Genomic DNA, 19,847 nt, shown 5'->3' on the forward strand with positions numbered 1-19,847 from the left:
ATTACAGCACCAGAACCAGCTGGAAAAAGCTGACACGAAGCATTTCATTTTATCTAGCTAAGGAGCCCAGATACAAATATTCAAAATTTATCAGGGTTCCTCCAATAGAAGAAACACCCCTTATTTCTACACTAAGTGAAAATGACATCTATACCAGAAAAGCATGAGGTCTCTGAGTCTGTCTAACCAAGATGAACAAAATCAAGTTTGCATTTAAGTTTTATCATAATTACGTAAATGGATATTTCATGTTGAACATTTTGACAGGAAAAACGATAAGTTTTGCTGAAGACCTGTTTGAAATGAAAAGAAATCTTATGTAGAATAGCAAGCTATTGGGTAGCAAAAAAACTCGACGGTAATTCTGCAACATGGCTCGTGTGGGATGATGGTCAGAAAGCATATGTCCAGAATGCCAGAACCAAAAAGAGCCAGAATTCGAGAAATATTTTCGGCCAAAATCTAAAAAAACATAATGTAGAAGAAAGTCCAAGTGGTGTAGGACCACACAAAAAACAATTTCTTCGGAAACTATACAAAAGCAAAGGACTCCCCGACAAAGATCAAGTAGGTGTGTGATCTAACCACTCTATTAGTGGAGGATTGACCACCACTAAAAGAAGACCACTAACTAGTGGAAAGATGGATCACATAACTACGTTAAAGATAAGACACCAACTAGTAGTTGAAGGGACTATCACTCACAAAATGTTGTCGGCTACAACTGACAGAATAATACACAATATTTGAAGTCCGGATTTCAATTTCACCCGGACTTCTATAAATAACAAGGCAGAAGGAAGACGAATGAATCATTCAACGTCTTCATTTTCTTTCAAATAAATTCTAATATTTCTTTTTCTAAATTTATTTGTTGTATTACGGCTACTATAAGTAGCTAAACAAGTTCATCTTCCTTTACATGAGGTTATTATATAATAATAATTTATATGTTTGAATAAAAAGATCATGGCTTATTGCCCCTCTCATATAATATTTTCAAATTGAACTAATTTACTATATACTCTAAAGTAGGAAACAAAACAAGATTGTGCTAGGTCATGTTGAAAGAATTATACGCCATATATATATATATATGCTGGAAACCTTGTGCAGTTGGATGTCTATGAATTATATGCCTTTAAGAACATGCTCGATAGGTATAAAAATGTCACATACCATAATTATGAAGATTGAGGATATTTTTTTAGAAAATTTATAGGATTAGGGAGCTCAAACAAACATTTGGAGGAATGGGGAGAGGAAAAAGTTATGTTTGGGGATAAGGAGTTATTAATAGTTTACCCAAACAAAATTATCCAATATAGTAAACTTTAAAATCAAGTAAATTTTTACAATATTAATTCGTCATTCGTTATAAATTAGATATCTATTATATATCTATTACCTTTTTAAAATAGCCAATCTTGTAAATTGTGAATGATCGTTTAGGGTCTTAATAATTATTCTTGGTGTACGTGTGTTTTCTGAATGGATTTGTGTGGATGGTGTGTGAAAATATTGGACCAAAAGAAAGGTAAAAATAGACAAAGAAGATACCTGTAATTTAAGAGATGATTAATGTGTTGCTTGATGTTAGTGCTATATTTATGATTTACACAATTTATGTATCATGACCATTTATATTTATATGTTATCATATATTGATGTTTTATTGACAATATTTATTATTATTGTTTTATTTTTGTGATCATCTATATAAATAAGGATGACAGTTGATTGCCTTTGTAAAGAAAGAATTACTTCGAGCACTTGCAGTTCAAGATCTATATATATATTTCATGATATCCAAATAATAGAGTCAAATCTTAAATAGAAAAATCACGAGTGAAGTTTTTAAAAATGAGTAGGTCTCTTGTGAGACGGTCTCACTAATCTATCTGTGAGACGGATCAACCCTACCTATATTCACAATAAAAAGTAATACTCTTAGCATAAAAAGTAATACTTTTTCATTGATGACCCAAATAAGATATTTGTCTCAAAAAATACGATCCGTGAGACCGTCTCACACAAGTTTTTTCTATTTTTCAGTGAATACATATTAGATATTTAAATTTGGATTTTAATTGAAATAAATTATTTTGGATAATGCTTATATAATTTTTCCCTAAATTAATTACTATTATATTTTAAAGTTTTAATACATATTTTTTTTTTCGAAATCTTCGATAATTTATAATTTATTTTGATAAAAGAAGATTAATTTATGTTTATATTGCGGCAACAGATTTTGTGAACATAATCATGTAACTATTTTTTTTTTCTTTAATAAATTAATAATAAAATTAATATTGTAGTTTAATATTTTATTCTTAATATTTAATAAAAGATAATAATCTAAGTGATGTTATGTCCCTTGGTTTTGTGTATGTAAACTGTAGAAGATAGAAAACTCGGTCTTTCTTAATACGATATTTGATTTATTTATTTTAGATTTATGAATGTGAATTTCATACAAGCATTTTGTGATTCTACGTGAGAGGAAATATCTTCTTACTTTTGGGTTTTTATTTCAGAAGTATTAATCTGTTGGTATGGTATTCTTTTGTTTGTCTTGGGAAATCTCAGGATAGAAATGGGCGAACCAAATGGCTAAGAGAAAATAGTCGAGGTAAGAGTTTGACTCTTTTTCCTTAAAACGATATTGCCCCGCCCCGGTGCTCACGGTTGTTGGCAATTCGTTTCCCAAGATACAACGACTACGGCTTTAAAATAGTAGCACTACAAATTTCAAAGCCACATGAATTTGAAATGTTTAGAACGCTATCAAGATGGTATGAAAACTTTCTAGTTTCGAATTCTAAGCGTTAAACTTAAAAATCCAATTCCAAGAGTTTATATCTTGCAAAACTTGGATTTAAGTGCAAATGCTTAAAAAACTCAAAACTAGAAGACAACTCTTTAATTTAATTCCAAAGTTCGAATTTAAGCGTAAAAGCTTAGAAAATCCAAACTCAAGATTTTATATCTTGAAAATTTGAACTTTAAGCGCTAAAGCTTAAAAATTCGCATAAAGAATTAAATTAGAGAGAAAGAAGAAGAAGAGAAGGTGCAATGAATGCAAATGAGGAGGGCCCTATTTATAGAAAATGAAATGACTTGAATAAAGAGACATGCCTATTCATGAAATGGTACACCATTTCACCACAAAAGCTTGCACCTTTTAATCAAATAGACTTGGCCCTTCGGCCAAGCCTAATCCCCAATTTTATTGAAATCACACGGCCATCTTTTCACTCGATAAAATTTGAACTCAATTAATTTCTCATTCACCCTAATTGGTAATCGAGAAATAATTCCGTTCGCTACGTAGTTCGTTCAAATTATTTTATCGATTCAAATGAGTACAAAACTCATTTTTTCTAACAATCTCCCACATGAATGAAAATTAATGCATGTGACTATGCTGACTCGACAAATAGCGTTCTAGCAAAATATTATTGCATCAGGATAGGTAGCTTTTGGCTTTGAACCTTCCTTAGTAAGATATAATCGGATTTACTTGGCAATTAGTGGATGTGATGCCTTGAACTATTCGTCGTTTTGTGTAAACCAAGAAAATTATATTCACACAATAACATTTCTAACATTTCATTAGGTTCTCACTGTTGGGTCCATTTCGGCCATGGACACCCCTTGGTTTCGCGAGTGCTTTTCATATTTGAAGCGGCCACACTTCGCACTTACGCCGGTGATCTCCTAGGAGAGTATCCCACTATACTCCAATATACGTATTAGTATATCTTAGGAATCATTAAAGGTAAAACCTAGCCTTATACCCTTTTGTGGGCAACACCTCTTATCATAGGAATAGGTAGGAGATTTCTCCAAGTGTTTCTACAAATCTCGTAATTTAGTTGTCCCTTTTGAACCTAGATCTTGGGATCTCCAGTCAACTAGGTTGGGTATCCACTACAAGATTTAATTTTGGAGTTTTAGTCCCATTCCTCTTGATAAACAATTCATTTGATCTCTCGGTATATCTTTTGTAAGTTGATCCGCTAGATTCTCCTTTGATTTTACATAATCAATGGAGATAATGCCATTAGAGATCAATTGTCGTATGGTATTATGTCTACGACGGATGTGTCGAGACTTACCATTATATATAGTGTTTTGTGCCCTTCCAATTGCTGATTGACTATCACACTGAATTATTATTGAGGACACTGGCTTATTCCAACAAGGGATTTCTTCTAAGAAATTTCGAAGCCACTCGGCTTCTTCTCCAGCCTTGTCTAAAGCTATAAATTCCGATTCCATTGTGGATCGAGCAATGCAAGTTTGCTTAGAAGACTTCCATGATATAGCCCCACCACCAATGGTAAATACGTAACCACTTGTGGATTTTGAATCATTTGTGTCAGATATCCAATTTGCGTCACTATAACCTTCTAGGACCGCGAGATATCTCGTATATTGTAATCCATAATTTAAGGTGTATCTTAAATATTTAAGTACCCTTATTAATGCCTTCCAATGATCATAGCCATGATTACTTGTAAATCTGCTTAGTTTGTTTACAGCATAAGCAATATCTGGACGAGTGCAGTTCATGAGATACATCAGACTGCCTATAATCTTCGAATACTCTAATTAAGATATGGGTTCACCTTTATTTTTGGAAAGATGCAAACTTGGATCTCCAGGTGTTTTGATCAAGGACATATCATTCGCATTATATTTTTCCAATATTTTCTCAACATAGTGAGATTGCGACAATACACATCCTTCTGATGTTTTGGTGACTTTTATTCCCAAAATGACATCTACTTCTCCCATATCTTTCATATCGAAGTTTTTTGTTAACATCTTCTTAGTAGTCTTGATGATATTAATATTGCTTCCCACAATTAACATATCATCGATGTACAAGCATACTATCACATATGCTTCAGGTGTGCCTTTGATGTAAATACATTTAATACACTCGTTAATTTTGAAGCAATTTGACAACATAGTTTTGTCGAATTTTTCATGCCATTGTTTTGGCGCTTGTTTAAGCTCATATAATGACTTAACGAGTCTACACACCTTTTTCTCTTGTCCAGGCACTATATACCCTTCAGGTTGTTCCATATATATTTCTTCCTCAAGTTCCCCATTGAGGAATGCCGTTTTCACATCCATTTGATGTATTTCTAGATTACGTAATGCCGCAATTGCTATTAATACACGAATAGATGTTATTCTCGCCACTGGCGAGTATGTATCAAAATAATCAAGACCTTCCATTTGTCTATATCCTTTGGCTACTAATCTAGTCTTATATTTTTCAATAGATCCATTGGTCTTGTATTTCTTTTTAAGAATCCACTTGCATTCTAATGGTTTATTTCCCGGAGGGAGGTCAACCAATTCCCATATATGATTTTGCAAGATAGATTCTATCTCATTGTTCATTGCCTCTTTCCAAAAAGGGGCTTCAGGACTTGATAGGGCTTCACTAACTGTCCTTGGTTCATTTTCCAACATATAAGTTAGAAAATCAGGGTCAAAGGTCATTGCTGTTATAGCCCTCTTACTACGTTGTGGTTCTTGTTGTTCTTCTTGAACTCTATTGCTCGTAGTTTCATAAGTCCTTTTTCGAGAACTTATTTCTTTATTTTCTATATAAGGAAATGTTGTTTCAAAGAAGACAGCATTCCTTGATTCAATAATTGTTCCTTCGTGCATATCGCTTATTTTAGATTTATGTACCAAAAATCGATATGCACTACTATTATTTGCATATCCAATAAATATACAATCTATTGTCTTAGGCCCAATTTTTACTTGTTTTGGTTTTGGCACTTCAACTTTTGCCAAACACCCCCACACTTTTAAATATTTGTAGGAAGGCTTGTGGCCATTCCATAATTCGTAAGGAGTTCCGTCCTTAACTTTGTGTGGTATTTTATTAAGAATGTAGTTGGCTGGAAGGATTGCTTCCCCCCACAAGTTTTGGGGTAATCCTGAACTCAATAACATTGCGTTCATCATTTCTTTAAGAGTGCGATTTTTCTTTCGGCAATACCATTTGATTGTGGTGAATATGGCGCAGTAGTTTGATGAATAATGCCACTTTCGCAACAAAATTCGTCAAATGATGTTCCATATTATCCACCTCTATCACTGCGAATAATTTTTATTCGTTTAGTCAATTGGTTTTCAACCTCATTCTTGTAGTGTTTAAACACTTCGAGAACCTCGTCTTTGCTACGTAACAAATAGACATAACAATACCTTGTGCAATCATCAATGAAAGTAATGAAATACTTTTTTCCTCCTCTAGTTTGCACAAACTTCAAATCACATAAATCAGTGTGAATTAACTCTAGAGGAGTTGTATTTCTTTCCACAGATGGAAACGAGGCCTTTGTAAATTTTGCCTCTACACAAATCTCACATTTGTGTTTTTTGTTTACGTCAATTGAAGGAAATAAATTTAAATTTACTAGCTTACGTAATGAATTATAACTTACATGACCTAAACGATCATGCCATAAATCACACGACTCAACCAAGTAAATAAAATTGGTACTTTTATTGCTTTCAATGTTACGAAATACATTCATCGCATTCAGTTTGAAAAGGTTTTTTTCTAGATAGCCTTTTCCTACAAACATATCATTCTTTGATAGTACAAATTTACTAGAATGAAACACTAGTCTAAATCCAGCCTTGACAAGTGCTGATCCCGACACAAGATTCTTTCAAATGTCCGGAACATGTAGCACATCAATAAGAGTTAATTCATTGCCGGATGTCATCTTGAGCACCACCTTTCCAAGTCCCACGATTTTTGACGTAGTAGAGTTACCCATGAAGAGTTGTCGTCCACTAATCGGGGTATAGGTAGAGAACATTTCCTTTTTGGCACAAACATGTATTGTTGCTCCGGTGTCGATGAACCATTCTTTTGGATTGTCCACTAGATTGGCTTCAAACACAACAGCGGAAAGCATGAGATCCGACATGTTATTTGACAATTTCTCATCTTCGGTGATGTTCACTTGGTCCCTTGAATTCTTTTGATTACCTTTCTTTTCTCGGCAATATCGTGCTAAATGGTTAGGCTTGCCACAATTATAACAGTTGCCTTTAAACTTTTTGGCTTTTCCTTTCTTTGGACCATTTCCTTGGTGTTTTCTCTTCTTGCTAGTGTTTTGTTCCACCAAATTTGCTCTCGCCTCAAAATTGCTCTTTCCGGCCTTCCTTTCGGATGCCATGTTGTCATCCTCAATTCTTAGGCGCACAATCAAGTCTTCAAGATTCATCTCTTTGCGTTTATGCTTGAGATAATTCTTAAAATCTTTCCACATAGGAGGTAATTTTTCAATCATGGTCGCCACTTGGAATGAATCACTAAGGTTCATTCCTTCCGAATGAATTTCTTGCAGAATTACTTGTAACTCTTGCACTTGGGCCATGATCGATTTGGAATCAATCATCTTGAAATCCAAGAATCGTCCAACAATGAATTTTTTCAAGCCGGCATCCTCAGATCTATACTTTTTGTCAAGTGACTCCCATAATTCTTTTGCCGTTTTCACTTGACAATACACGTTGTATAGTGCATTGTCTAGTCCATTCAAGATATAGTTTTTGCATAGGAAGTCACTATGATTCCATGCATCAACGGCTGCCCTCTTTTGAGTATCTTGTTCTCCTTCATCAACAGTAGGCGGATCTTCTTTGAGGAATTTCGCCNTGTTCAAATATCGTTTTAAGATTGTTCGTATGGTATTATTTTGTTTGTCTTGGGAAATCTCAGGATAGAAATGGGTGAACCAAATGACTAAGAGAAAATAGTCGAGCTAAGAGTTTGACTCTTTTTCCTTAAAATGATATTGTCCTGCCCCGGTGCTCACGGTTGTTGGCAATTCGTTTCCCAAGATACAACGACTACGGCTTTAAAATAGTAGCACTACAAATTTCAAAGCCACGTGAATTTGAAATGTCTAGAACGCTATCAAAATGGTATGAAAACTTTCTAGTTTCGAATTCTAAGCGTTAAACTTAAAAATCCAATTCCAAGAGTTTATATCTTGCAAAACTTGGATTTAAGTGCAAATGCTTAAAAAACTCAAAACTAGAAGACAACTCTTTAATTTAATTCCAAAGTTCGAATTTAAGCGTAAAAGCTTAGAAAATCCAAACTCAAGATTTTATATCTTGAAAATTTGAACTTTAAGCGCTAAAGCTTAAAAATTCGCATAAAGAATTAAATTAGAGAGAAAGAAGAAGAAGAGAAGGTGCAATGAATGCAAATGAGGAGGGCCCTATTTATAGAAAATGAAATGACTTGAATAAAGAGGCATGCCTATTCATGAAATGGTGCACCATTTCACCACAAAAGCTTGCACCTTTTAATCAAATAGACTTGGCCCTTCGGCCAAGTCTAATCCCCAATTTTATTGAAATCACACGGCCATCTTTTCACTCGATAAAATTTGAACTCAATTAATTTCTCATTCACCCTAATTGGTAATCGAGAAATAATTCCGTTCGCTACGTAGCTCGTTCAAATTATTTTATCGATTCAAATAAGTACAAAACTCATTTTTTCTAACATAATCTTTGTTTTGCTCGACGAGTTCAGGGTGCTTGACATCAATATTGTATAATTTTGTTCGTATTACACAATTTTTGTAATTGTTTCCTCTAAAATATTGACTATGCAGTAATATATTGCTTTTGTGTTTATAATTCATCTCTAATATTTGCAACGTTTGAAATTGAATATATATAGTTAACAACAACGTTTTATATATGTAATTGATTTTGTGTCTATAATCTCTAATTGCTTCCTAGTTAAATTAGTATTTTTTTTATTATTTTCATTTCAAATGTTGTTTTTTGATTTTTTTGGTTGCAGATATGTTCTCTCATCTTCCACATGGTATGTAAAACCCGGGATTTTGTAATATCGTGATCATATCAGTTTAATATCAGGTTAATAATTTGATTATACTAGGATGGTTTAATCTTGGATATTAATATTTAAATCATTCAGAATATAAGATTTGTTTTAAGGTTATCTAAGTTGTGTAGATAATTTTATCGTGTGCAGAATTTTGAAGCTCGAAATTTAGATGGTATTATTTATTTTTTTAAACTTGAAAGTTTGGTAGGAATAAATTTATCTCAATCTAAGGAATTTTGAAAATAAGCAGATAAATGTCTAAGATTTAAGTTGATATTGAGATACCAGGATAAAAGATCAAACAAGAGATAATAAAATTCCTAGAATTCGAAATTTAACAATATACACTGTGTAAATTTCGAAAATTTGGTGGGGAAGGAAGAAGGAGATTTCGAATATCTACCTATATCACTGATATATCATGATTTTAGATTTGATTCACAGTTCAAACGCACTATAACTCTCGATCACGATAGCAGTCAACCCCTATAAATAGGAGGGCCATAATTTTCGAAAAATCACACCTCTAAAACACACAAAATTTCGAAAAATGTGCTCTAGTCTCCTTAGGAATTTTCGAGCACAGCGAAGCGCTGCCGCCGAAGAAGAATTTTCGAAAATTCCTGTACAAACAAGCCTAGCTATTCACGTTTTTCTTTCAAGAATTCAAGGTAAGTGGGCAAATTTTAAATTTTTGGGTCATGTGTTTTTCTTTTTAAAGAAAAAAATGTGGTCGAACACCGTCTACGTTTTTTGTAAATCTTGTTACGTTTTTGTGAGGACACTGTGAGGATTCCATGAAAATGGGTGGAATTCCAACATATGACCCTTAACAGTGGGATAGAACTGTTTTATGGCCTCGCCCCCTTAGAGGATTAAAACTTAGGGACTGACGTCAGTAAACCATGAAAGGTGAAAAATTGCAGGGTTACAATTATGAAAAGCATGCTGTAAATATATGTTATTTTCGAAAATATGGAATTTTTTTTATGTGGTGTTCGATAATTCCCTCATTTACTGAGTATTCCCAAAATACTCACCCCTTACAACCTTTCCCAGATAAGTCCGAAGAACAGGTAGAAGAAGAAGAATCTGAACAGTTTTGGGGATGGTGATTAATTTATTTTCGAATTTGATATACAGGATTATTTTTAAATTTTAGCAATTTAAATTTGATGTTAGACTTTTTCGCAAATTTATTTTTATTTCAGTTGTAAAGACAGTTGTTTTTTTGAGAAATTATGAATAATAAACTGGTTTTCGGTTTATACTATGCTACGAGGCTGTTGTTTCAATTGTGTGATTGTTAAACAACGCCGGTGTCAAATCCCGAGTTTCGGGGCGTGACATGGTATGTTTTAATAAGTATAAAATCTCTGCTCCACAATCATTGATCGTTTCTTCGATTTAATTAAGCTCATGTGTTACGATTGCATATAATTATAATCTACTTAGTTATCAATCTTTGTGAGCTTTGAACTCCTAATATGTGTTAGTTCATGGTGACATAAAACAATGTAATTATAAGAGTTGAATATTTATGTGTTTTACTTCTTGAGCTTTGATGATTTCAAGTGTCGGAGTTAGCCGTTCTTGTTGTTAGATGATGAAAGACTTCTCAAATGAGGGCAGAGAATGTAGTTCGAATCAAGTTCATTGTTTCAGACCTGTTAGAGGACATAGCTGAGGAAGAATTAATAGCCAAAGTTCATGAATTGAAAGTGAACCATAATGTTCATAGTAGTTTCCGAGATTGTGAGCGCATATTCAAACTGATTTTTTGTAATTTCTGTATTTTTTTATCACATACTTTTTTTCTCTTTTGTGATTTTTTTGGCAATGTTTGTCATTGTTGAAGGTATAAAAACATAAATAAAGGGAATATTTTAAGAGAAATATCAATTCTTCTTATCCTTTAAATATTGGCACGTTAAGATGAAAGTGATGGATCATTTGTTTGTTCTTCACACCCCAAAAGGAGAACTATTGATGCATTCAAATGCCATAATACCGATACATTCAAATGTACATGCACAATACTTGATGGTACGAAAAAGATAATTCTAAAAGAGAATTTCTTATTTTTTTCTCATGAGGAAACATGTTATCTTGAGATTCATGCGTAATATTTGATAGTACATAAAGATAATTCTTAAAAAAATTTCCTAGTTTTTTTTCTGTTAGATAATGGAAAACTTCTCAAACGAAGGCACATAATAAATTTGAAATCAAGTACATTGCCTCATACCCGTCGGATGACATAGCTAAAGTAGAATTAATCAAAAAAATTCAATGAATTGAATGCAAACTCTAATTTTTATGGTAGTTTTCGATCTTGTGGGCGCATAGACATGCTAATTATTTTTCTCTCTTCAGTTTCTCGTTAAATGATTTTTTCTCTCGTGGTTTTTTGGGTACGTGTTAGGATCAAACGCTTACCACTAAGCCGAAAGCTATAGCTGTTAGACAAGGCGCAACTTTATTTTCTTATACTTGGGGCAGCGCAGAGTGCACCTAATTGTGTGCTAATGGTCCGAGGAGGTGTGTGTCTATCTGCTGGTGCTGTCTCATATCCCTTGGATATCAGTCTTATCATTTTCCTACCGTCGACCCTGTCCCCAGCAGAGACAGTATTACCCGTCAAGATCTGATGTCACTCTTTTACGACTCACTTAGCCAACCAGATCAAGCGGTACAATGTCAGCAGTTTGACGTGTGAGAAATTTCTTGGGAGACTTGAACTCATGACCTCACTATGATACCAATTGTTAGGATCAAACGCTTACCACTAGGCCAAAAGCTATAGCTGTTAGTCAATGCGTAATTTTATTTTCTTATACTTGTGGTAGCGTAGAGTGCACCTAATTGGGTGCTAATGGGTCAGGCTGTCAGGCCTATGAGTTCGGGGACATACGTGTCTATCTGCAGGTGTTGTCTCATATCTCTTAGAGATCAATCTTACCTTTCTCTATCGTCAGACCTATCCTCAGCAAAGACAGTATTACCCATTAAGATCTGGTGTCACTCTTTTACTATTTTATGGCCTACAATTGGTATCAGAGCGAGGTCAAGGGTTCAAGTTTTCACAAGAAGCATATTTCTATACTTCTTAGGGGGGAGGGGAATGTTGGGTTAAGCATGCATGAAAGAGAGTAGTACTGAAATGGGTGACCTCTTGGGAAGTTCTCACACATCAAGCTGATGACGTTGCGTCGCTTGATCTAGTTGACTAAGTGGGCCATAAAAGAGTGACACTAGATCTTAACGGGTAATACTGTCTCTGCTGAGGACAAGACCGACGATAGGGAAAGGGTAAGACTGATCTCTAAGGGATATGATATTTTACGATGAAATAGACAAATTCTTTGTTCGTTCCTTACACGACAGAGGAAAAACTTTTGATGCATTAAAATTTCAATATACAGACACCCACATTCATAGGTACATGTATATGCTTGATGGTACAAAAATGTAATTCTAAAGGATAATTTCTTGTTTTTTCCCATGAGGAGCGAGTTATCATGAGCTTTCTGCACAATGTCTGATGGTACAACAAGATAATTTTAAAGGAGAATTTCTTGGTTTTTTTAGTGAGGAAAAAAGTTATTCATGGCTTCTATCACGAATATGCATTTCTTTCAGATGAAAGAATGTTGTAGTCATTGGCTGAAGTAACATAGTTGACTTAGTGGATGCAAGTATATGATTAAAACATAAGTTCTTTTAATTCTAACATACATCTACTTTAATAATTTTTTCATGCTCAATAGGATTTATCAAGTCAATAATAATAGTTTTTAAATTAAATCATAACATAATTTGATTTCTTTGTACCTTAAAGAAATAGAAAAATATAAAAACTTATTTATAGTAATACTTTTCTGAAAAAATATCTAAATAAATAAATCTATACATATCTACATTAAATATAAATCGTTATTATTTTCTTTAAATAGAAGTAATTAAGATGTTAAAGGTCAAGCATGACAGATGCAGTGATTATCATTGACGATGTGGGTATAAAAATTTTTTAGTACAATAGTATCCATTGGATCCACCATGAGGGTAATATCCTCGATGTAGATTGAATTATACTTTGTTGTTTATGATGACTAAACTCCGATAAAAGCTTCATAGAGGTTGTTTCAGATGTGGTCCTTCTATTGTAAGTGTTTTGTTCCAACGTTTTTTGGTCTTTAGTTTTTTGGATTTTAATCCTTAGATTGTATTTGGATTAGTGAATTTTAAATCTATTGATTTTACAATCTTTGTCTTTCTTTGATAGATAAAATTCAAGTAGACCAGTTCATATCAAATTATGTAATTTCAACAAATTTCACAAAAATAATTAGGTAAATTTATATGGAACTGGAAATAAATATATGAGACATGGTCACACTTGAGTAGCTCTTTTTTATTAATTATATCATGGAAAATATCTATAAATAAAATAATTGATTTAAAAAATAATATGAATAAATAATATTTTTTTAACATGTAAGTAAATATATATTATAATTGATTTTAATGATATCTTTTGTAAAATTCTGAAAGATAAAAAGATTATATGAAACAAGAAATGCGAAAAATGATGTGGGAATAATAATATTATAAGATAAAATATTCATTTCTAATGAAGTGGTATTGTATTGATTTAAATTACAAGCATTTCACAAATATATAATAATTTATATATAATATGTGTATCAAATTTATAATTCTTTAAGGAAAAAATAAATTAGATTTAATCTTTGTTATCATATTTCACTTAATAGATTGGCTAAATAAGAAGGCCATTTGATGATTTCAAATAGCACGTTCTCCAGTCTCCACGTGCAAATTGCAACGCACATATTGCTTACTAGTATTATAAAAATTTTGAATTATTTAATGAATAAATTACCTCTTTCAATAATTTCAAAAGGAAAAACAAATACCTCATTCGAATTTTATTAAAAAATATTTTTTTTACCTCTTTCAAAACAGCGACTTGTTCTCATCTTCAACTTTTTTTTAGAAATATTCACTGAATATTATTACGTCTAAGGATCGAAAAATGGAACTTTATCAAATCCTTGAACATTACATGTAACTATACCCCATACATATTGTCGTATACATTATTTTTTCATATTCTAAAATATATTAGTGATAAAATATATATATTTTATCTGTATTTTTTTTCAGGACAAATAATGTGAGTAACTGAGCTTTGGGAAATTGAGACAAATATATTTTCACCAGATAAAAAAAAAATACAATTTTTTAGTATAAAAAAAAACCCAATTTTTTAACAAAAAACCTCAGTTTGTTGGATCACGTTTGTCAATTACTTTTATAGATATCCCTTGAAACTATAATGACTGTCGATGGACTTGGTAAAAAACTTGTCTTGAACAAATTGAAAAAAGAATCCATTTGAAACTTCACCTTTGTCATTTACATTCAGTAGGACAACATGGAAAGCCCCAATGATTCTGTTAGCAAGAATCATGCTTGAAAACTCCTATATTAAAGTAAAGAAATGAAATGATAGAATACATGCATTTTAATTGTTGATTTTGGGTAATGACAATAACGATTTTCGGTTGTTTTTCATGCTTCTCAACTTCAGTGGACTCCAAACCAACTGTTTCTTATGAAGAGCCACGACCGTAGGATGCTTCGGAATCAGTGAACCTGACATAGTATTAACGAAATGAAATCGCATTTTCATTCTCTTCAGAGTAGGAAAAATATATACTTTCATGGGAAAGTTTACTGACCTGATGGGGGACTTCCTCTAAACTTACTACTTCTAAAGGAAAGAGGAGTAGCTTCTGTAGCAGCATTTGACGTTTGTCTCCATTGTGGCAGCGGAGAAGATACTCTTGATGTTTTCCATACTCTTTTTGGATCCCACACAAATGATTGTCGCCCCACAGCACGATCAGGCCTTGACCTAATAGTCGAATAGTGAAGTGGAGTTGTCGTGTTTGAGTTAGATTCAGTGCAGAGAGTTGCAACGGAAGCCCTTCTTCTGGGCTGAAGAAGCTGATTTGTTGATGGTGGTGGTCTTACAACAACAGAGCCTCGCCTTGCTTTAAAAATTGGCTTAGCCCTGTCATATGACATATTCTCTTTGTGTTCGTCCACAACTGGTAGAAATGATGCCTTGTATTTGTTTGAGGGAATGGGGGATGGATTTGTCATAAAGTTTGAGATTCTTTGAAGTGGCAACCTAAACTTTGGTGGAGGCAAAGGTGGTTTTTTATCAGTTGTATTTTGTCCTCGGTTTGAAGTGGATACAGTAGAGGGTTTAGTTGAAATTGAGGACAAAGCTCTGGCCTCTTGTTTTATTCTAGTTTTTCTTTCCACGTCTAATTGATTTTCAAGATCCCGAACCTGTTGAGTATATGTCGAAAATCTTAGTGACAAGCCCAACAAGAAATAGATTGAACTAAAAGAAAAAAAATTATTTTTCTTTCATACTTCAACCAGTCGATGTTGGGTAGCAATTTATACATGCTAGGACATATATGTACCTTCTCTTGAAGATTTTTGTAAATTTGTTCTCTAGCAACAAGCCTTAATTGCAAAGCCTGAAAATAGTCCTGCAACTTCTTTGTTTCCTTCTCATCTTGTTTAGCCTTTTCTGCCTGTTAATGCAAAACAAATAAGGAGATAGAAGGGCTTGTAAATCGATATACCAGAAAACTAGATTGTTTGTTTCTCCATACCAACTGCTTGTATTTCAAAAGCTCAGCATGATCTGGCTGTTTCCGAGCAGGTCCTTGCTCCACTCCTCGTACGCGACTAGCAAAATTCAAGGAGCAAAGAGTTTCTCCTAAATCAGCCACAATTGGGCTGATTTGAACAAACATCAAAGTTTTACAGTCTCCTCCTGCATTCAGTTCCAATTGATGTTGTTAATAGAAAAACTATAGCAACAACAAAACTATAGCAACAACACACAGCTTGGCCTTTGTTGCAGAATATTTAATCAAGAACGCAATACCAGAAATAAAAATGCGATTAATTCAATCAGTCAATAAAATCAAGTTGCTCACCTAAAGAACTCTGCAGCATATGAGTGAGCTTCGAGTTCCTGAAGGTCGAGAAAGATATGGTTACAAAATAATTTGGAATTTCAGAACTCTGCCACACAACCCAACCACCATAGAGGAAAATAGAGAGGACACCTGTATGGAATATGAGATGATCTGGAGGCAAGGGCAGACACAACATCCCCCAGTGCAGACAATGATTTATTTATAAACTGGGATTCCTTCAGCCTTTCGCCTTCAATTTCAATCTTACCTACACGCTCACTTCCTGCCAGGTCAACAAGCCACAAATGACTTTTCGTTCTTTCCCCATTTATTAAATTCTCTCCCACGACAGTCACACGTAACAAACTGCATGATAATATAATGTAATATGAATATATATTAATAAAATCAACTAAAGGGATTCCTGAGATCTGAATCAGATAGATCAACATATTAAAAAACGAATGCAGATAAAATGGTATCATATTTTACCAGTGAGACCGGCTACTCAGCTCATTAGCATTGGTTGATCCAACAGATCTTTCTCGACTGCCTAATTCTAGCAGCCCCCAAACTTCATCTGTACCAAAAACTTGTGCCTCAACAAGTCCAGGGACCTCCTGAGTACCTTCAGCCGATTGTTTGATCTCCAGCCTACATTTGCAGAGTGTTAACTCTTCTGGATCTTCCCCATAAAAGCCATAAAAGAAAAACTTATTCCCTCTGAAGTTTGACATGCAAGTATCTTACAGAGCATTCTTGAATCCTTTGAGAAACAGTGACACTTCTTAAATTACATATCCTCATTTCTTGCTTCTTCTTCTGTTATTTTTGTGATGCAAGATATTATGCCATTGAAACTCATAGACCTATCCTCTTTGTTTGGTTATTTTTAATCATTATACACATGTCCTTATCTTTTATTTCGATAAAGTTAAGACTGCCATGATATAAGGGCCAATTAAGTAGCTATTTTGAAATATATAATTATTTCCTGAATCGTGTAAATCTAAAATTTGAATCTTGTTTTGAGCAGGAGAAAAACATGTTGCCATGCGCCTGATTCTATAGTTGGTTGATTGCCATCCTACATAGTGTATAGAATATGTGATATGACACGGAGAAAAACAAGTTGGCATGTGCCTAAAATAGGAAAACAATGCAATACCTCCTAATTCATGATTCTATAGTTGGTTGATTGAATGAAATTGTTTACTGTTCAATGTATTAGAAATATGTTTCTAAAACCTGGAGGAAATTTGCTCAAAGAAAAAAAAAAAACTGGAGGCGCAGTGATATTCTCAATTTCCTAATGGAAGGCTGGGGAATTCTCTAAAATATTAGCTTTCCCTTGGCACAATGCTCATGACTCAAAAGAAAAGACAAGATAAGAAAGATTGATAGAGCCTTACTTCTTGGTAGGTTGATTCGAGTTCTCAACCAGGAGATCCCTGATCTTTTCATTGTAAACCTCTAGCATGCTGACAAACAATTCATATTTCATACAGTTCCTTTCTTTTGATAATCTAAAGAGTTCCTCCAGAGTCCTGTAGTTCACTCCCCTATTTTCATGTGTTCCTTCCATAGTATATGTCTTACCTGTTCCAGTTTGTCCATAGGCGAATATGCATGCATTATAACCATCCAAGACAGAGGTCACTATTGGCAGAGTTTGAAGAAAGACAGCCTCTGCATTGAAGTTTCATGGATTAATAATTAAAATTCACAGAAGTTTGTTGGAGCTCAAAGAAAAGGTAACGCAAATCAATTTGAAGTCAGTTCTATCTACCTTGGTTGTCCTCAGGTCTGAATACATGATCCAACTTGAACTGCTTTCGAGAAGAATCAGAGCAGATGATTTGTAGCTCAGTTTCCTTAGACGAGGTAAAATCAATAATTGAAGTCAGATCATTTTCAATTTCTTCTTGTTTTAGGGGCCTACACCTACAGAAGACTCTGATATTTCCTTTGAGTTCAATGACTTCATTGTAAAGATTCTTTCTTTCTGATGATTCTTGTAGATACTTCTTTTTCAGTAGTTCATACTCTTCATAACTTTTCTTCTTCAGAAGTTCATGTTCTGTGACTGTAATTCGACAAAATAAAGCATTTATACATCAAAACTTGTCAAAATATCTCAAAGGAGATTAAGATTATACAGAACCGGAGACACACCAAGATTCTGAAGAGCAGTGAAAGCTTCGGAACCAATTAAAGAATGATCTGTGAAGCTCTTCACTTCATTACACAGGAGCGCATGCTCATTCCTAATGATCTGAAAGCAAAGCAATGCAACGTTACAGTCAATACTAGCAGCCAAAGTGAAACTGCTAAAATAAAAATGTTTCGGCCAGTTAACCACATACCTTTACTTTCTCGCTGAGAACTTTGATTTTCTGAAGGATAGGAAGAGTCTGCTCCGGATAAGAGCAGAATTCTTGGGTGTCCTCGGAGGCACCACTACAGATATCCACCGAATCACTATTTCCTTCAAATTAAAACCAGCAGAACAAGACAATCAGCGTTCACAATAATTATGCCACCCGATCTTCAGTAAAATTACCCCCATTTCCCTTATGTTTCTTAATTTGTCAAGAAAATAAAGTGAACAACAGAAGATTGAAAAATATCAAGATTTTTCGTTCAACCAATAGATTTCATCTGGGAGAACTCTACCATTTCTAAAAATTTACAAGCGACGGTTCTCCTGAACAATTACGATAGAAAAATTGCAGAAAGTATAACAATAGAAAACGCTTTATCTAGGGTAAACGAAATTGAAAATAGAAAGATCGGGTAACAATTCATACTAAAAATCCACGATGTGCTTAACAGTTGAAATTAAAAATAGGAACATCGGGTGAAAATTAACACTATAAATCGACGATTCTGATGAACGATGAAAACTGAAAATACTAATATCTGACAAAAATTAACACTAAAAACAGAAGTTCTCTATAGCAACTTTAGTTTAAAAATTAACATTTCCCTCGAAAAATTGAAATCGAGAATAGAAACATCAAGTAAAATTAACATGAAAACCCCAATTCTGACCGAACGATGAAAATTGATCATATGAATATCAAATCAAAATTAACTCTTTGAAGTTTAAAATAGGAACATCAAGTCCAAAAATACTCAAAATCCAAAAATTCACCAGGAAATCGAAATTAAAAATAAATAAAACATGAACACTAAGTCAAAACATCCCAAAAAACAAGCCAAAAGAAAATCATGAGAGAGATTACCATCCATGATAACAGTGAATTCTCCGCTCTTTCCACTGATAGATCGAGAACAAATGTAGCAGAAAAACGAATTTCGGAGCTGAAATCTTTGTGAGGGGGAGAGGGAAGAGAGAGAGAGACAGTGGAAGAGAATGGCAGTGAAACGTTGAGTAGGCCTTTTCTTTTCAAAAATTTGAAATTGGATCAATCCGAACCGTCTAATTCAAGGATCTTCTTACAACGGCTATGATTTCACAACGGGGCAGGGCTGGAGCCTTGAGGGGGGTTTTTTTAAAATATTATTATTTTAAAAAACATATATTAAAATATAACAAAAATTGAAAAGTTACAAAAATATAACAATCCGAAAATTAGATTTCCGGATTCATTGAAAAAATCATATGAATCCGTGGCAGTATGCCACGGATTCATATTAATAAAAAAAAATTAAAAAAAAAACTGATTCATAAGAATCCGCAACAGGCTGCCGCGGATTCTTAGAATCCGTGGCAGCCTGTACCGGATTCATAAAATTCCGTGTCCACTCCGCGTCTACCACGTATTTTCCCATCTTTAAATACGAATAATCCTCACTTTCAAAATGGCATGTACTTCTCTCCTCCTTTCCTAATTTCCTCTACCGAAAATATTTCTTTC

The 19,847-nt window shown here is 33.7% G+C and overlaps 1 protein-coding gene across 1 annotated transcript; it reads right to left on the reverse strand.

Annotated features, from left to right (window-relative positions):
* Window positions 1-14,345: 14,345 nt before the first annotated feature.
* On the reverse strand, window positions 14,346-19,437 carry LOC140987380 (kinesin-like protein KIN-14S). Its single transcript, XM_073455857.1, has 12 exons — window positions 19,212-19,437; window positions 18,330-18,451; window positions 18,139-18,238; window positions 17,753-18,049; window positions 17,376-17,652; window positions 16,456-16,617; window positions 16,114-16,329; window positions 15,982-16,019; window positions 15,652-15,815; window positions 15,457-15,570; window positions 14,698-15,316; window positions 14,346-14,611 (listed from the first exon to the last, which is right to left on the reverse strand). The coding sequence occupies exons 1-12, from the start codon at window positions 19,216-19,218 to the stop codon at window positions 14,481-14,483; spliced, it is 2,247 nt and encodes a 748-aa protein (XP_073311958.1). The 5' UTR covers window positions 19,219-19,437; the 3' UTR covers window positions 14,346-14,480.
* Window positions 19,438-19,847: the final 410 nt, after the last annotated feature.

This window comes from Primulina huaijiensis, chromosome 11, assembly GCF_012295235.1.
Source record: "Primulina huaijiensis isolate GDHJ02 chromosome 11, ASM1229523v2, whole genome shotgun sequence".
Lineage (NCBI taxonomy): Eukaryota > Viridiplantae > Streptophyta > Magnoliopsida > Lamiales > Gesneriaceae > Primulina > Primulina huaijiensis.

What these genes read in the sequence shown, in the direction of transcription:
- LOC140987380 (XM_073455857.1), bottom strand. An exon ending in TCATCTCATATTCCATACAG is followed by an intron (nt 16,020 to 16,113) that starts GTGTCCTCTCTA and finishes CTCGACCTTCAG; the next exon opens with GAACTCGAAGCTCACTCATA. An exon ending in TATGCTGCAGAGTTCTTTAG is followed by an intron (nt 15,816 to 15,981) that starts GTGAGCAACTTG and finishes AACTGAATGCAG; the next exon opens with GAGGAGACTGTAAAACTTTG.